The 18,869-nt window shown below is 48.3% G+C and overlaps 1 protein-coding gene across 1 annotated transcript in view; it reads left to right on the forward strand.

Moving 5' to 3' along the window:
* The first annotated feature begins 12,619 nt into the window (after nt 1-12,619).
* VCAN (versican) overlaps nt 12,620-18,869 on the forward strand; it is an 89,708-nt gene continuing 83,458 nt past the window's right edge. The window contains exons 1-2 of the mRNA XM_058823621.1: nt 12,620-12,689; nt 17,428-17,799. Coding sequence (XP_058679604.1) covers nt 12,620-12,689; nt 17,428-17,799 — 442 coding nt within the window. The remainder of the gene's footprint in view (nt 12,690-17,427; nt 17,800-18,869) is intronic.

Raw genomic sequence — 18,869 nt, forward strand, 5'->3', positions numbered from 1 at the left:
AGTTTTAGTTTGCCTCTGAAAACATATTTCACTCGAAGCATAGGAAAGAGAAGTACTGGGGGGGTAAAAAAAAAGCTTTTCTTAAACGCGGAATCTGAGAACTTGCAAAAAGTCTATTGTTTCGGGAGATTTTGTGGTTTCTGAAAACACATTGGGGTTTAGATAACTGAATCACTGCAGAATAAGGAAACAGCCTACATATCTGTACCTTTGAGAGGCAAACTGGGGCAAAATGGACTCATTTTCAGCACAGCTGCCAAGGCACAGCCCTTTGCAAGTAGATGGGAGTGGGAAGCTGGACCCTCAGAGCCACTGACCAGGTGGAATAACTTTGAAAGGATCTTTGATTTTGCTCAAACTGACCTTAGTGCTGCTGACATCTAAATTACATGAATTATTTCCCTTACTTTAAGGTAAAGTTGTTTTTCACACACAGCAGCTCAGGAGGAAAAAGAAAAACAACACAGAAGAGACAAAGAAAAGGTGATTGTGAAGCCACAAAAGATAGCTTAAGAGAACCTATGCCAGACAAATTAGATTTTCCTTGAGAGACTGCTTCAGATCCACAATATTCTTTCAAGTGATGGGAAGCGCTTTTTTTCCACAGATGTTCAGTTTGATATTTGCACATTGACTGTAGCCATGGTCTAATTAATTTCAGATATTTGAAAACAATGGTTTCTCATAAAGAACCATTTAGGGCCTGTGTTTCACATTTAAAATGATAATCATTGTTGAGTCAGTAACATAAAACCTGTGCTTAAGAAGTGTGTAATGAAAATAGTATTTTTCCTCATCTCTGGACTACGATGTAGCTGGGAGGATTATTTTTTTTTCTCGAGTGATATTGCTTTAGGATGGAGACAAAGCCTAAACATTTTCCCTTTTGTTGGGTTTTCTCACACAAATCCGAACATCTGAAAACAGTGATTTGTCATGGGAGACTTTGGCAGCCTGAGCAAAGGTTTACTGTTTCTACTTTGCCTAAAATATTTACAAAGAAAAGTATCTGACATTCACAGTAAATCAGACAACGTTTCGGGCCCCTGACATAACCCATGGCGGCAGTTTGCGTGGTCTCCAAGAGGAGGAAAGGAGATCCCCTTTCTGGACATTGATTTTTGGTTCAGCGCAGAAAGCTTGGCTCCCGGAGAAGCTGGGGAGGGTTAAATATTAAATACAATGAGATGAAAACACCGAGGGGCTGCCGCGGTCTGTTTTTCCAGCTTGATCCGCTCCTCACTTTCCCCAGCCATCCCGAAGAGCCCCGAGGGTCTCCGGTGTAGCCCACCCTCCTTGCTCCGGGCTCTTCTCTCCCTGCCGGGCTGGGGATGCCCAGGCGGAGTTCCTCATCCCTCCCTTCGCAGCCCCGCAGGGTCCCTGCGCCCACCCCCGCCCGTGCCTTTGTCTGGCCAGCCCCGAAGCCTGCCCCGAGCCCAGGAACCTCCGTCCCACCCGCGGGAAGGGCCGGGGCAGCGCGGAGCCCCCCGCCCGCCTGCTCTGCCTGCGGAGGGTGAGCAAGGGCAGGCTCCGCTCCTGCAGCCCCGGGACCCCGAGGCTCCGCGGGGGCTCCGGGAGCTCCGCGCCGGGCGGAGAGGAGGAAGAGGAGGAGGAGGAGGAGCTGGGGAGGAGGGGGAAGGGGGTGGGGGGTTCTGCATCCTCCGCTTTCTTCCCAGCTCCGAGACGGAGCGGCTTTGGCCGGCCGGTTCCCATCAGAGCTCCGGCAGCCGGGCGGTGGGAAAGGAAAGGGGAGGGGGGAAGGGGTCTTTTCTCTTTAAAGAAATAATCTATTTTCTTTCCCATCGTGGAAAAGAAAAAAAGAGGTGCCAGCAGCGAGCCGACCCGAGGCTGGTTAGCCCCGGGCTATCACCGCCGGTGCTCGTAGGGCAGGGAGCTGCGCTGCCCCCGGCCCTGCTCCCTGCTCAGAATTCCGGTCAGACCCAGGAGCCCCCCATCCCCTGGAGGGGTGGCCAGTGCTTCAGCTGGACACCAGCGCAGCACAGCGGGAGCAGAAACCTGCAGCTTCCCCTCGTGGAGCTGCGCTGCTGCAGCCACCGCTGCCGGAGGATGCTCCGCGGCAGAGCAGGGGCAGCAGAGTCACCCTCTGCTCTTCGCACCCTTTGCCAGGAGCAGTTGTTCATTCTCCCTGCACTGAAGGGATGAGGAAGAAGCAAGCTCAGGGCTGCAGAAGTGACTCCTGCTCTGTTAAATGTCACCCACTGAAGCCAAGGCAGGGAGCAGAGTAGGAACAGGTGAAGCTGGGAAGTTGGGGCCACTGAAGGCTGGAGAAGCAGCTTGACTGTGGTGCCTGGTCATTTAGAAGCTCCTTGTTTGTCCTGACGGGTGGTCTGGACAAAGGGAGATACCCAGTGCCACTGGGGATGTCCTGGGATGGCAGCAGGATGCTCTCCCACCTCTTCACCTAGAAAAAGGAGTGGGCCAGAGAGATTCCTGCCTTACACATATGGTCTTCAGAGGGCTTGTCTGCAGCCTGGGAAGGCTGAGATTGAGTGGGGAGAGGGAACAGTGCCCTCACCGAGTGTCTCACCCAACCCCCTTAGGTCTGGGGGGCAGAAGAGGCTTGTTTGACCCTGTGTGGGAGAGATTTAATGTCAGTGTCCTCCTTTATCACAACACTGTGCAAAGGAAGCGTGCACTGCCTCAGCAGTGACACTGGTGAGACAGGCAAGGCTGCCAAAAACAGGAACTGTGTGAATTTGCAACAAACACCCTCAAAAAAGAAACGTGACCACAACTGTTTGTAGTGCCTGTTTGAAAACAGAGCGTTGTCGTGTTGTCAACTCTTCTGACGCACGATTTCAAGGATTCAGAAAGTTTCAAGGACTGAGAAACCTCATGCCAGCGTGGGGCAGGTCTGGTGTGTTGAGGTGTGGCAGTGCCCATGCAGGGCTGACCCAGGCACGAGGAACTGGGGGGAACTGGTGCTGCTGGGAGGTGGCACTGGTGGGAGAGAAGCCTCTCTTCGACATCCCAAGTAAGTAATTGTGTATTTACCCCGTGTAAGGAGGGAAAACAAGCAAGCTCTGCAAGCTGAGATAAGGTTTTCAGCCAGCGCTCACCCAGGCCACAGCTCACACAAAGCTGATCTGGCTTAAGCCTCCAGGTCTCCATTTCTGCCTGCTTGGCTGTCATCTCTTCCACCTCCCGCCCCTCCAACTTGGCACCGAGGTCTGTCTTTGGAAACAAGGGCTTTGGGCTTGTCTGAAATCCTCTGTCAGTGTAACTCTGGGGACGCAGCAGCAGCTGGAACAGTAACAGCGAGAGGAGATGAAGGAAAACTCCCTCTGCCTCTTCCTAGCATTCCTACCTGGGGCTGCCAAAAACGTGCCCAGAGCAGTGCAATCAGACACACCTATTTCTCCAGGCTTTTCTTTTCTGGCTCCAGCTTTACACCTTCCTGGAGGAGGGGGACTTCTGGCATCTGCTTCTCAGAGAAGGAGCACGCCAGAGGAGCTGCTCTTGCCAGCATTTTGTGCTTGGTGAGGGTGCCTTAAATGTCTCCCACATTCTGAGATAGGTACGTTTTGGGATGGGGGGCTGCCTGGAGAGCACGCCAGACCCTTTATGAACTGGTGAACATCCCTTGTAAAAGGGTGGTTTAGAGTTCCACTTATGAAGAGTTCCACTTATGACTTCATCTCTGAGAGGTTTGGACAGCAAACGCGGAGTCTAATCTTAAAAAAAAAAAAAAAAAAAAAAAAAAAAAAAAAAAGGAAAAAAACAGAAAAAGAAAGTGGCTGGAGATGCATGGGTGGAGAAGCTTGGCTCGGGCGGCTGCCGATGTGAGGCTGCCTGTCAATTGGCATCGGCAGGGGAAGTTTGGAACCAGCACCGATTTATTCTTTCGTTGCAACCTCCGCTGAGACTGGGGAGGCAAAAGGGGAAAAAGGCATTTCGGTCCCAGTCACTTTCCCCATTTCACCCGGCTTCGGGAGCCAGGGTGGAGGAGGTCTCTCCATTCTCTTCCCGGTTAATTGTCTAATTGGGGAACAATGCGCCTCTCGCACCCGCCTGCCCCTCTCCGGAGGGCTCCGGGCGAGCTCGGACGGAGCCGTCCCGCTGCACCGGGCTGCGGCTCCCCGCTCCGGGTCTGGGGGCCGGAGGGAGCCCCGAGGGGGCGGCCGGACCGAGCCGAGCCGAGCCGAGCCGAGCCGGGCCGGGGGCGGGGGGGCCCCGCTCGCTAGAGGCAGGCGCTGGGGGCTCTCCTGCGCCCAGCAGCTGCGGGAGCTTTGGAAATTGCAAGGAGGCTCTCGCAGAGCTTGTGAACCCTCCTCTCCCCGAGCCAGCGCCCCTCCTCTGCAGCGCTGACGGTACAACGATATAATAATGATGGGTGGCTGAGGCTCGCATTTGAACTTGCAGGCTCGCTCCCTGTGCCCACCGCTCGGTGCCGGCTCCGCCGCTCGGAGTCAGGTGCTCGCCGGCGGGAAGCGAGCGAAGGAGGGACACCGAGCTCCGGCACAAGGGAGAGCCCGGAACCACCGGCTCCTTCCAGCACTAACGAGGGGATTTACTCTTTCATGCGGCCACTGGGATCTCTGGACTAGCCCAGACACCACGTTGTGATTTTTTGCTATCTCTGCAATACGCTACCTTTTAAGGTAACTATAACTCTTTTATTGCGGGTTGGTTTGTAGTGATTTTTTTTTATTCCCCCTCCTTTTTTTTTTTTTTTTTTTTAATAATATGACTGCCAGCAAACACCTAGTCTAAGATTTAAAACAAATGTTTTACTGCTTGCACCAACAAAGAGTTTGAACTGCAAATCTTAAGCGGGGAGGGAATAGTGATGATTGGTGAATTTAAACAACCTGGGGTAAGTTCAACCACACGCGGGGGAAGAGGAGAAGGAGGGATGCTCGGGAACCCACAAAAAGAAAAAAAAAAAGAAAGAAAAAAAAATACAAAAAAAAAAAAAAGAGAAGAAAAAACCGATCCAAAGAGGAGAACAAAGAAAACTAGGGAATAGAAGACTTTGGGGTGGGATGCCTGACAAGAGTGTTCGGTGCTGGTGGCTTTGGATGGCTGGGAAGGTAGAGCCGCACCTTGGCGTGCGACGGGGCTCCGGAGGGAGACGGGAGCAAGCTGTTCCTTACGGGTGTGAAGTACACAAAGCGCCCGTGTGGCAGGAGCGACGAGCACGGACCTTTCCCCCCGGCCACCAGTTTTGTAGCGCTGGGAAAAGCGTGCGCTCTGTGTCCTCCGCTCCTGTGTGTTCCCCACATCCCCCCCTTTTTTTTTCTTTTCTTTTTTTTCCCTCTCCAATCCCTTCCCCTGCTGTTCCTGGAAAGCTGCTCGCAGGGCAGAGCGGCTCTGAGGTGCTCAGCATCTCTCCGGAGGAGCCGGCGAGCAGCGTGCCCCGAACCACATTTTCTCTGCGGGAAGGGGGGCAGTGGGTGAAGTGGAGGAGGAGGATCGCAAGGTCAGTGGAGCAAAACGCCCCCTCTTACACCCACGTCCACTTTCTGGGGCACGGGCTTTGCCTTCCCCCCTCCGCTGCCAGGGATTTCGCCTTTGTGTTACAAAGGAAAAGAAGTGAGAGCGCGGCGGTGGAGGGCAAGCCAGGAGTTCCGACGGCGGGAAGGAGCGGCTCTGTGTGTGTCCGTGTGTCTGTCTGTGTGTCTGTGTGGGACCCGGGCAGCCCGGCCCCGTCCCCACACAAAGGGGCGGCGGGCAGCGGGTGGGGGCCGCCCCTCATTGTCCCCCTGGTCACGTCCTCCCGGCCACCCCCTCTCCCTTCCTCCTTCCCTCCCTCCCTGCACCGGCTCTCGGTGCCGGTGGCTCCTCTATTTTCTCTTTTTTTTTTTTTTGTCTTTTCCTCTTCTTATCACCCGCTTTCCTCGGTTTTTCTCCCTTTCCCCCATTCTCTTCCTTCGTCCTTTTTCCCTTTCCTTTCCTTTCCTTCTTTCTTTACCCCCTTTTCCTCTTTCCCCTTCTTTTTGTTCCGTCTCCCCTCCTCTTTCTTCCTTTTCCCTACCCGTTTTTGCCTCCCTTTCCCCCTTCTTGCCCTGTCCCTCCCTTTCCCTCCCTTCCCCTTTCCCTCCCTTCCCTCCCTTCCCCTTTCCCTCCCTTCCCCTTTTTTTCCCTTTCCCTCCCTTTTCTCCCTTTCCTTCCCCTTTCCCCCTTTTTCTCCTCCTCCCTCCACCTTCCCCTCCCCTTTTCTTTCCCTTTTTTTTTTTTTTTTTTTTTTTTTTTTTTTTTTTTTTTTTTTTTTTTTTTTTGTTAATTGAGGCGTGAGCGTCGAAATGCGCTGCAAAAAAAAACCCCAAAAAACCCAACCCAAATCAAAAAACCCATCCCGGTATGGGAGAGCGTAACCGTTGGGTGGGTTCAGTGATTGCCTTGATTTCCGTGCCTTTTTTCTTTAATCCTTTTCTCCTTTTCTTTCCTGGCCTCTCTCTCTGAGCGAAAATGGGAAGTTTCCTCCCCCACACGGAGCGAGCGAGGCCCGGCGGGGCGAGCCCGGGACGGGGCGGGCGCGGCCCCGCGCTGCCGGGGCGGGGGGATGTTGTGACAGGGCTGGGCTTTGGGGGGCTCTCCGTGCCGCGTGTCCGCCGGGGGGTCACGGGCTGATTGCCGGTTTTGGGGCGGCGGTCTCTGTTCCGTGTTGGGCCCGCGGGTTCGGGCCCGGTTTGGCGTCGCGGGCCCGGGGCCGGCCCGGGGGCGCGGCCGCTGTCGAGGAACGGGGCGGGTGCGGCGGCCCCGCGGCGCCCCCGGGCGGCGAGCGGCGGCACAGCAGCTCCCGCGGGTTTCCCGCCAGAGCGTTCCGGGCACCGTGAGGGAAAAAAGGCCTAACCCCCACAAATCACTGCCGTAATAAAATAATTAAAAATACGCAACACCCCCTCGATAAAAGCCGCTGTCTCCGCTGTTCATCGCACTCCCCATCGAGTGGTATGCACAAGCAGTGGGTACAGAGGAGGCTCCAGCACGGGCATGTGGATGGAGCAGCTCTGCTTGGCAGCAAAGGCTGGGCACCAGAAGCTTTGGCCTGAGCTCAGGGCGGCCTCGCAGGGCCCGAAGGGGCCGCGGCAAAGATGGACACGGACAATTGCCGAGGGCCGCGGGGACGGCGGCCGGGGAACGGCTCCCGGTGCCGGAGGGCAGGGCCGGCCGGGATCTTGGCAATGAGGAATTGTTCCCTGGCAGGGTGGGCAGGCCCCGGCACAGGGTGCCCAGAGCAGCTGGGGCTGCCCCTGCATCCCCGGCACTGCCCGAGGCCAGGCTGGACACTGGGACAGTGGGAGGTGTCCCTGCCATGGCAGAGCTGGCACTGGGTGGCATTTAAGGCCCTTTCCAGCCCAAACCATTCCACGATTCTGTGGTGCTGGAGCAGGCGGTGCCTGATGGACAGTGCTGGACAGCAGGGTGTGACTGGCACATTTCCGACTCTGGGCAGCCCCTCAGTGCCTGGGCTCGAGGCCTGAGGTGGCGCCGGGGCTGTGGGGATGGCAGAGCGAGCTGAGGGCACCCACAGCCTCCCTTGTGCCCAGCAGTGGCACTGGGAGAGCCCCAAGAGGGCTGAGGGACCCCTGTTGGAGCCCACAGCGGGGTCCTGGTGCCTAACCCCACAATGGCTGCACAGGGTGCCATGAGTGACACCTTCACATTGTTTCCACCTCTTGCTCCCTTCAGCAGTGTAGTTGCTGGAGAGAAGTGGCCCTCAGCTCTCCTGGAACCAAGCCTGACAGAGGTCAGTGTGTCTGGGCGATGCTCTCAGGCACGGGGTGGGATTGTCATAGTGTCCTGTGCAGGGCTAGGAGCTGGACTTGCTGATCCCTGTGCGTCCAGCTTGGGATACCCCGTGTTTCTGGAAGGCAGGAGCGACAAGGTGGAGCGGGGGTGATGCAGAAGGAGCAGGGTGTGCTCGCTGCTCCTCCTCGTGCTGCCTCTGGCAGTGTTCCACTGTGTCCATGCGTGGCTGTCCCAGAGCCTGGAGCTGCTCCTGGCACACAAGCACGGCGCTGTGAGGGATGTCCTGCTGCTGCAGCCAGAACACGCTGTGCTCTGGTCACTGCTCCTGTCTGTGCTCCAGCCTGCAGGCAGCACCAAAAGGACTCAGCCTGGAGGAGTTTCCCCTCACAGCTGCTGGGGGTGATGAGGGAGATGATTTGGGGTGATGCAAAGACATTCTCCAAGGCTTTGGGAGGGCATTTCCAAGGGATAACAGGCCAAGCAAGAGCCGCTGGTGAATCGGATGCAGGCTGATGTGCCATGTGTTGGCACAGTGGGTTAATTAATCGCGTGACAGAGAGGTGGTGGGGCTGGCAAAGTTAATTAGGCAGCGCTGATGGTGGGGTGGATACAGGGCAGCAATTAACAGTACCGGGATCAGAGGACTGCAGAAGTCAAGGAAAGTGCAGAATGTGTGCCTTTGAGGGAGGATGGTACCTGTGAAGCTTTCAGAGCTTGGAAGGTAGCAGGGGATGTGCTGTGACTGGGATTGGTCATTTCTACCTTTTTGGGGTTCCACTGGAAACTCTAATTTACTGTTTTATCCATTAGGATGAGCAGCCTTCATTCTCTTCTCTAGTGCTGGCTTCTGTTGGGTCCCACCCTCTTTTTCTTTTTCTTTTTTTTTTTCTTTTAATCTTTTATGTCATTCTGACTTTCACTGTGAGGGTCAGATGGGCAGAGGCTGCTTTTTACATGTTTAAGGAACATATCCAGATTTCCCAATGCAGCTGTGGAGCATGTGCAGAACCAATCTCAGTGTGACCTGAGAAGTTGCAGGTTTCAGAGACATTGTTACCTCTGTGAAAATGGCCAATATGGCAAATGCCTCATTGTCTCAGCTTCAGAGAAACCAGGAGTATTTTTGGATTGTAAGCTTTAGTCTCTTCCACATCAGGACAATTTGCTTTCTGAACCTGGAGTTTTAAACAGAAAGAGAGACATGATGTTCTCTCATCTGGTTAAATTAAAATAGCATTGGTGTGAGATCAAGCTTACACACTGCAAACTAAACACAAGCTGGAATTTGGTCAGAACTTACTGCTCCTATGAGTTTTTGCTGTAGTAAGAGAAGGTAGCAGCGCCTGGAAAAATAGGAGAGCTCTCTCTTTCCCCACAGAGAGAACCCCTACTGCTAATTTTTAAAGATGTGAAGTTTGCCCAGCAGTTTTGCATCTATTGGTTTAAAGATGCTGCACTCAGGGCTGCGTCCCATTTAGAAATGTAACACAAATTCCTGCTGTAGATCCATTTGCCTGTAGCAGCTCCTAATAAAATGGATCAGCCCAGTTGGAAAGCAGCCAGCAGGCAACCCAAGTTTGGTCACGTCAACTGAGGCACTTTTTTAGCAGAAGGTGGAAATTAAACACTTACTCAAGTCTTGCAGCTTGAGTTGGCAAGATGTGCTCACTGTGTTATGGATTTCTTTTACTATGGGTGTAGTGACACCAAGGGAGGAAAAAAAAATCTTGTGGAAAAAGGTATAGTTGGATGGATTTTAGCTAATTGCAGTGTACTTAGGGGCGGCACAGCAGCCAGACAGCAGAATTCTGCGAGCTGCAGGGTGCAGGAATGGGAAACACAAACCTGTTTTAGAGCAGGGATTTAGGTCTGGGGGCTACAAGAGAGCTCAGTCCTCTGCAGCCTCTGCCAGCAGAAGGGCAGGAGACCGGAGCAATCACATCCAAGAGCCTGGAAATGTGGGTGGGAATCGGGGTGAGGTGTAAAGCAGCAACCTCTGCCTCACCCGTGGGTCCTGAGGAGGATTTTTGGCACCAGCTCTGCAGAGCTCTGTCTCCTCCTGAGGCAGGATGCCCTGTGGGGCTGAGTAAGGTGCTGCTGTTATGGTCTGCATGTTTGGAGAGGGTGGCAGGGGTGATTCCATGTTTAATTCTGGCAGCTGGAGTGGAGCAGCACTGGGCAACCCAGGAGTGTTTATGGGCACCCACCAAGGCCTTGGGGCATGAAAACCAACCCTCAGGTGTGGAGGGTTGTGTGGGAGTCACACTCCTGACCCTTGGGGCTGAAAATCGGACCATCCTCCCATGGGTTTTCATTGCTTGAGTGAGCATTTCAGGATAAAGAAGATTTATAAAAAGTCAGGAGGTGGTTTTCTAAGAGTCAGGTAGGGATTTTTGGGCAGGAGTCTCATGTTAAGCTTTGTGCTCAAACAGTGCAGTTTTTTGGAGCTATCCAAGCCCTTGGTGCAGCAGGTGTAATTCCCGCCCTTCTCAGTAAAAGGTTAGGAGCCATCACATCCAGGAATGTCCGCTTCTGTTCCCATGGATACGTTGAAAATTGCCCTTCCACATTTGCCTTTCTGTTTTCATCTGTCCCTGTGGGTGGGTGTGTGTGTTGTGTTTGGTGAGCTGGAAGCGTAGCAGCAGGGTTTGTGTTCTTACCAAACATGGAAGCAGTTGTGTTATGACAGCAATTGCAATGAACTTCCAAGGGCAACAGGCTTCCAGTGACACGTGCCAGACGCCCAGGTACGCCAGGGAAGTGGGCCAGGTGCAAAATGCAACCAGCCCTGCTTAGGTGCAACATTGCCCCCATTGTTGGGAAAAAGAAAATACTTGTTGTTCTTTTTCTTGTCAGGTTTCTTTGATTCCCTTGGTTCTGGTCCCAAAAGGCAAGGTTGCCTTCAGGGGAAGGAGGGAGATAAAACTCATGGGTAAACATGGAGAGCTGAACTTGTAAACATTCTGTTCTGGACCTTGGCTTCGCTGTGGATGCAGCCGGTGTGTGACGCATGGGAGCACATGTGGGCAGAACATCTCAGAGGGTCTGGAGCCACTCAGCTCCCACAGGTGCCAGAACTTTGTCTGGCAGGTCCTTCACCCAGCGCCTTGGAAGGTGGAGAATTCTTCCAGTCAGTTTTCTTTTCATGCTGTCATCAGAGCTCTTGTGTTACCAAAGGAGCTTCACTGCAGTGGTTTTGGTGCTTGAGGCTTCCAGCCTTTTTGGGATACAAGGGTTGGTTGCTTGAAGGTTCTTCTGCACTTCTGTAGGCTCAAACTGACATCACTTTTTCTTTTAATTGTTGTGTAATAATGAGGATCATTTAAGTGTTTATCTAAGCAAGCATGTGACTATTTCAGAGCTCATCCATTGCATTCAGAGGACTTGGATGTCTGAAGCTCTGATCTTGTGCAACCTCCTCACTCATAACAGCCTTCTACAGAGACAGTATAGAATTTTAAAGGTAGCTAATAAATAGTCACTTTTGTTTTCTTCACATGCAGCTTGGCTTGTGTAAATGTAGGAAGAGATAAAAGTCTGGCTGAGTGGTTTTGGGGGGTAGGTGTTAAGGTCTTCACAAGAAGTTTTATGGCCTGCAGGGCTTAAACTGAATGAAGTCCTGATTCTAGTTTGGGACTGAGTTGTGAAAAGTGCAAATTCCATGAAGTTCACGTTGCAAAATAAGTGATATCACACTCTGCACTCAGCTGTCCTGAATGGCTGCAGCAGACGTGGGGCGTCCTTGGCAGCGTGCAGCCTGCTCTGTGGAAAGCAGCTGCATTTCTCCCTCCACGCCCAGGGAATAGGTTGTAGCACATGTTTCCCTGTGCAGTCAGCTGGCTCTGGCTGTCCACGTACAGAGAATGAAAGGCTCTGGGGTATTCAGCCCTGTTGGGTGGGAATTTTTAGCTTGCCTCACTGGAAAGGCTTGGTTGGAGATGTTTTGCGTCTTTGCCGTGCTGCTCAGACGTTGCAGGACGTGTGCCAGTTCACACAGACTCCTGTGGAGCTTGGGCTGCAGCTGTGAGCTGTGGAGAGAACTGTCCTGAGGTTGAACACGTCACCAGGAGTTTTCTGAAGCTGCCTCTCCGTGTGTCTTTGCTGTCGTGTTCAGAGCACCCTGTGGAGTTTTTAAAAGTAGAAGTTTCAAATTGTACACGTGTGCAGTTCAGGTTCCATGGTTATAACACAGGTACATATCTATTAAATCTCTCCTTCACTTAAGGCAGTTCAACTGCAAGCTCTCTTGAACAGGAAAAACACTGTCAGCTTGGTTACTTGTCCTAGTGAAGAGCTCAGGTGGCAGATTTTGCAGCAATATCAGGAAAATCAGGGTAGTGATAACAATTTGTTGGCGTTTTGACAAACTGCTTCTGAAAGTAATTTATTGTGTTGGGATGTTCATGGCACGTACATGTAACTGTTTGGATGAGGGACTATTTATAAACCCTTTGTAGTCACTGGTGTTTGTGTGTCTTGCAATGCTTTTGTAACTTTGGGGATATTTACAGGTTCAACGTGTGTAACTATGAATGGAAATGAAAACTGTGAAATAATGTTGTGAACGTGCAATTTATTGCTGTGTACATGTGCTACATGTGAAGAGCTTTCCAGCTGTTGGAAGGTGGAGCCTGTAAAGGAAAGTGAGAGGCAAACCCAAAGGGAACCGACATGTCAGGGCATCACTCAGGACTCAACAACCTCAACACCCATTACAAATCTCTATTCCATGGAGGCATGTGGTCATTATAACAAATCTCCACCATAAATTGCTAAATGAAATGCCCTGAAAGCAGGAAGGACTGATTCTGATACCAGTGACAAATACTGATGTGCTGAGTTACAACATTTGCTAAGTGCAATACTAACCACTTACTCCTTTGTTCTTTATTTCTAGGTCAAGATGTTGTTAAGTATAAAAAGTATCTTATGGATGTACTCTACGTTAGTTATAACATATATGCTACCTAAAGGTAAGTCTTCTGTACATAGAACATTTCATTAAAATTAATTTAGTGGTCTAATTGGCAGGGCAATTCACAGGACTGAGGAAACAGCCCAAGCTCAGGAAATTGTCTTTCTTTGCCCCTGCCATGCTGCACCATGTTACTGATTTTATTTCTGTGTCCTCCTCAAGGCATTAATGGTTTCTTTCTGTTGTGCTTGGGCTGCCATGAGCTAAGCTGGGGCAGGTCCCTTGGCTGCTGGGGTCTTTAGCAAGGAGGTGTTACAGCAGCTGCAGGTTTGGGTGGAAAGGAAGGAGCCCTTACTGCCTCTCTTGGTAATTACATGCCAAGACTGAAGTATGTATCCATGTGTGGTTGCCCTGGTTATTTGAAAGTTTGGGTCAGGCCTTCAGTATGGAAAATATCTCAACAACTGCTACAGATTCAACAAAAGTGGGAAAGCAGCTTTCCCAAGTCTCAAAGCAAGATTTTTTTCTTTATTTTCTTTCCCCCTTCTTTCCAGGTACTTCTCAAACTGATTTTAACCTTAAGGAAAATCAAATTTACCACTTTTTTTTTTTTCCCACCTAGCTGGAACACTGTTGCTAGTAACATGTTTAGGTAGTCCTGAATGATAAAGAAAAGAATTTGTTCATTAGTGGAAACAATTAAAAAAAAGGATAATAGATTTGACTATATGGAAGAAAGGTCTGGATCAGATCACAGACCTGACTCACTGCCTTGCACAAATGCAGAATTCAGGGATATTGGGTTTGAGAGGGCAGCACTCTTAAATGGGGAGGAGTGTATGGATCCTTGGAGCTGTAGAATGTGGGATGGCATCTTTACATGTCCTCTCACTTACTCCACCTTTTATTACATCATAAATGTAATTTATCTCCAGAGTGGAATTTTTGGTACTTGAGAGATCTTTATGAACGTCCCATTCTTTGGAATGTAGATCAGGTTGTGACCCATCCTTATTTGTCCAAATTTTTTTGAAGAAATTCAGAAAGACCCTGATGTTCCTAGAACACGCTGTGAATTTTGTGAGGTTTGCTTTTTAAGTCAAGTGCCATTCTTTTGGCCTACAGAGTCTTAACCATTTTCAAACTATGACCATGGTGAAGAGGAAAAGGATGAAAAAAATTTCCTTTTTCACGAATTCCTCTAATTCGTGATCCCAGAGAATCTGTGCAACTCATGCCCTTATCTTTTGTAGAAAAGTCAGTTGGTGCAATAATATTTTGAGAATGAATGTTAGAAGACTTCACAGAATCTTTATAAGTATAGCTTTTGTTTAAAAATACTCCAAAATAAAATGTATCTCAGCATTCTGAAAGATTGACACCCTACATTTCAACCTTTTCTTATCAAATCCTTAGTTTGGATTCAAAATTGAAGCCTTTAAATCTTTCGTGAAACACCAATTCCCAATTTATTACTATTGCGGTTTACAAGCTGGACCTTGTGTTCATAACCAGCACTGCAGTTTTTCCTACCTGTTTTGGGTGGCCATTTGTGGTGTTGAGTTCTGCAGCTGAGATTTACATTTGCCTGGCTCCTTGTGAGTGTCTTGTAGACCATAAAATTAATTCTTCATCGTTCTATGTGTCCTTCTCTCATTCTGCTTGCTCAGACCACAAGCCACCTAGTGAGTGACTCAGGTTACTGTTGGGTCTCAGTCCATTACCGTTTAATGTTTCCTACAAGTCTCACTCATTTAAATTCATAATTATCTTCACTAAAAGACTGGTGGTTAATGAAATAGCTTCTCGTAGGTTCAGTGCTAGTAGCTGGATTGACAAAACACACGGTTTTAGTGATCCTTTCTATTTCTGCTGCTAGACAGGGCAATATAACCATATGTCCCAGCTGGTTGTTGATGAACTGAAAAATGAGATGCAACATTTTTCTTTTTTTTTTTTTTTTCCCCCTCATAAATTTAGCTAAAAATAAATAGAATATTTTATTCTTTAAGCATGTGGGATTTGTCTGCATAGTCAGTAGCAACATTCTGTTCAGCTAAACTCAATTATGTGGCAAATTCACTCCTCTAAGCAGTGTCACACCATGCAGGGAAGGTTTTACTCTTTTCTTCAGACTCCTTGTCCACTGCAGACCTATTGTCCTGGTCATTGTGATTAATGTGGTACAGAAGGGCATAATTCTGTCCTTTAAAAAATTTATCAAGACTCCTACTTTAAGAATTTTATAACATTTACCACAGAACAAGTGCACACATTTTGAAGAAAGAGACTTTGTTCTCAAGCAAGAATTCCTTTCTTCCCTCTTCAAAAGGAAGACATCCCATTGATAGGGGCTGACACGGAATATAAGCTTAGCAAAAATGCTAAAGGGGGTAAAAAAAGGGTTATATGGATTAATATGAAGTACTGATAGCTTCTACATTGGTCAGTAAATTCTGCTAGACTAACTAATTTGGAGTGCGTCAAGAAATCAAGCTTTTTTGGAACTGTGCATGAACATCACTTAATCTTGTATTTCAGATATTATGTCAGCCAGACATTTTCTTTTTCTGTAGGGAAAAGCTTCCACCTCCTTTCTCCTTCTCCTCTTCCTCTTTTCCACTTTTTCCTATTCCTCTTCTCCTTCTTCTTGTCTTCTCCTCCTTCTTCCCTCACCTTGCCACAAAAATAGTTTTTTTATAAAGTGTTGTATAATGCTTTCTAAAGCTGGGCAGAACTGCAGCTGCCCAGAATCTTCTGTTCTGGGAAGTAGCACAGTTTAGGAGGCTGGGTCTAGTTTTTATATCAGGATTGAAATTGTTGATTGCCAGGTCTTCCAGCTGGCTGATGTGAAGACACGAATTTTAAAGGGAGGAAATTTCCTCAGGGTTCAGTGCTGATATTCCAGATCACTCATAGTCATAAACAATGTTCTTACAAAGTTTATTAAAGTTCTGTCAGTCAGTATAATTATAATTTAGTCATTCTTCAATTAAGAAGAAAGTTCCTGTAAGGTGTATAGATGACAAGAGATCATAATAAATTCTGAATATTTTGAGACTGATTTTAATCTCCCACCTGTGCAATTTGGCAGTAATTCCATCACAACTGATAGAACTGAGAATTCATTCTATTTCTTTATCTCTAACCACTGTAGCTCTGTGAAGTTTCCACAAAATAAAGGTGATATAAAAGATCTCTGGTTTCATCTGCTTTGATACCATCACCTTGACTCTATCTGAATTGTGTAACTAAGGAATTCTAGTTTGGTAGGCATGGATGAAAAGGACCCAAGAACTCAATTGAGAATTCTGAGTCTTCCCTGTCGGCCCATTTTTTTCTGGCTAGTACTTTATTACTAAAATGCTTGGGCATTAAGCTGATGACTCTTGTATTGAACCTGTTTGGATAATACCATTAAGACTTTGTCCTGTGGAAAGCCATCTTCACTAAAAGCTGGTGGTCTCTGTTAAAAATAATTAGTTTAATGAGGAACTTTTCTTTTTGATTCCATTTTCCTTTTTCCCCCATTTCTTTTTTCTGTTTTCTTTCTTCTTTTTTTTTTTCTTTTTTCTTTCTTTTGCTCCCTCTTCTTTTTTCTCTTCCCTTTTTGCTCCTCTTTAATTGTCTTCCTCTGCCCACCCTTCCATCCCACCCTCCAATCTTCTACTCTTTATGGAGAGATTATACTTTTTATCATAGGTAAACAGATAATTTTCATGTGCTGGTGTCTCCTGTTTCATGTATCTCTCTGTTGATGGCTATTATTAAGTTATCATATTTCTAAACTTCATAAATCCCAGCTCCCTTCAAAATAATGATGACCATGCTCTACCTTTCAAAAATGCTAGAAGGACTGTGAAAGAGGTAAAACAGTTCCTGTTGAGCATCAGCTTTTAATCTTCATTAAGCCATTATGTGTGATGAAATAACATCACATAAAAAAAGGCAAATCCATCAGAAACCCTCTCTTCAGTCACAGGGTACAGCTTGGATGAACAGTAGTCAACTTCCCCCTCAGGATATTGTCAGATGGAAGCATTTCACAGTGAAATGTTTGCAGCTGGAGATGACATAAAAAATGATAGAAGTCCTGATCATGTCAAGTCTGAGCCAAGCGGGGACTTTCTGCGTGCTTTACTTCTTCCTTTGCTTTTACATCCTGAAATATTTCATTTCTGCGATGTGTTAAAGGCCCGGAGGCTGCAAAGAAACAACTTTGAAAGAGTGACTATTTGGGAGACTCTGGCTGGAAAGGCTTTTGTTTCAGCACGTGTGCAGTAAAAAAGAATTAACCCCTGAGAGAACAGTGGGGACAGGGGTGCAAAGCCATGGGATGTGTTTCCTTCTGAGGAGAGAGGCAAGGTGTGACCTCCAGCAGCTCCCCTGCATTCAGGGTTTTGGCCAGTGAGGTAACTCATGATTTTTCACTCAGAGTGGTCTTCCTCCTGTGAGTTGAAGAAACAGCTCTTACAGTTCATCTGTCACATAAAATTTCTGAGCAGTTGCCAAAGTTTAATTACTTGGTGACCATAACAAATAGAGAAAATAAGTCAGAATGAAATTTTCCCAAAGGGAAACGTGCTCTATCATCAGCCTAAGATGTACCAAGATTGATGCAAACTTCTTTTCAGTTTGTACTCCCCAGTCCTGTTACAAATCAGCTAAGGCTCATAGATTTCAAGCTTTGCATTAGTGAATCATTAATTAACAACGAAATATATCTGTTTCTGATTTTGCTGTTACACTGATGTGATTTCTCCTTTCTCTCTCCTCGCTCCCTTCCCTTTTTCTAGTTAAAGCAGAAAAAAAAACCCTGGTCAAGGGATCTCTCTCTGGAACTTCAGTCCTGCCGTGCTTCTTTTCAACCACACCCACCATCTCCTCCAGCTACGCCGCCGAGTACCTCCGCATCAAATGGTCCAAGGTGGAACTGGACAAAAGCGGCAAGGACGCCAAGGAAACCACGGTCCTGGTGGCCCAAAATGGCAACATCAAGATAGGCCAGAGCTACAAGGACAGGGTGTCTGTGCCCAGCCACGCCGAGGAGAGCGGAGACGCCTCGCTGACCTTCTCCAAGCTGCGCGCCAGCGACGCCGGCGTCTATCGCTGCGACGTCATGTACGGAGTGGAGGACACGCAGGGCATCGTCTCTCTGACTGTTGAGGGTAAGGATTTTGTCAGTTTCATTTCTAGACAGCAGTAATTCCAGTTAAAGCCACGAAACTTGGTGATTAACACAATATTAGAGAGGATTTACAGCAGTGTCTTTAGCAATTTGCCCTTTGTCGCCGTCATATTTTCTGAAAAATCCCTTCACCGGGATTTCTTCTCCTGGAAAGCTGAGAAGCCTCTGAGAAAAATGAAAACAATAATTATCTGATTGCTTCTCCCTGTTTGGCTGCTTTGGAATGTGGTTGGAGATTGTTTATCCAACATGTGAATTGTTTCATTGGTTCCATGTGAATTGTTTTGCCTTAATCACCCAATCACCATCCAGCTGTGTCGGGACACTGGAAGCAGTCATGAGTTTTCATCATCATACTTTGTAACCTTCTGTCTGAATCCTTTCTCTATTCTTTAGTATAGTTTTAGTATAGCATAATGGAATGGAATGGAATGGAATGGAATGGAATGGAATGGAATGGAATGGAATGGAATGGCCTTCTAAGAACATGGAGTCAGATTCTCAATTCCTCCTTTGTCCTGGAAACCCTGAAAATGCCACAGCCCTTAGATTAGGGTGAAAAGAAGCAACTTATGATGGAAAGGATGAAAGTTTAGGATGTAAAGAAGCCGCTGAAGCTGTGGTTGACCTGTCTTGATGTCCCCAAAAGTGGGAGCCACTCTTTCTGGGAAACAAATATCAAGCATGAAGGAAGTGCTCCTTTTTGCCCAGTAATAAATTTTGGATGGGCAGAAGGAAAACTCATCTGTGAGAAAAAAACTCATCTGCAAGAAAATAAGTAGGGAGGTGTTTGCTAAATGTGGGGCAGGCAGTGATAACAGTTTGCTTGCCATCTCTATTAGGAAATAGTCTCCAAAATTTTGAGAGGGAGAAGCCTATGTGTTGAGAGAGAGAAGAGATAGGAGTTTCAGGATGGTTGATGTTGGAAAAGACATCTAAGATTATCAAGTCCAAGCTTTAACCCAGCACTGCCATATTCAGTACTAACCCAGGTCCCCAAATGCCACATTCAAGCATTTTTGGAACTCTCCCAAGGACGATGACACCCCC

Source organism: Ammospiza caudacuta, chromosome Z (assembly GCF_027887145.1).
Source record: "Ammospiza caudacuta isolate bAmmCau1 chromosome Z, bAmmCau1.pri, whole genome shotgun sequence".
NCBI lineage: Eukaryota > Metazoa > Chordata > Aves > Passeriformes > Passerellidae > Ammospiza > Ammospiza caudacuta.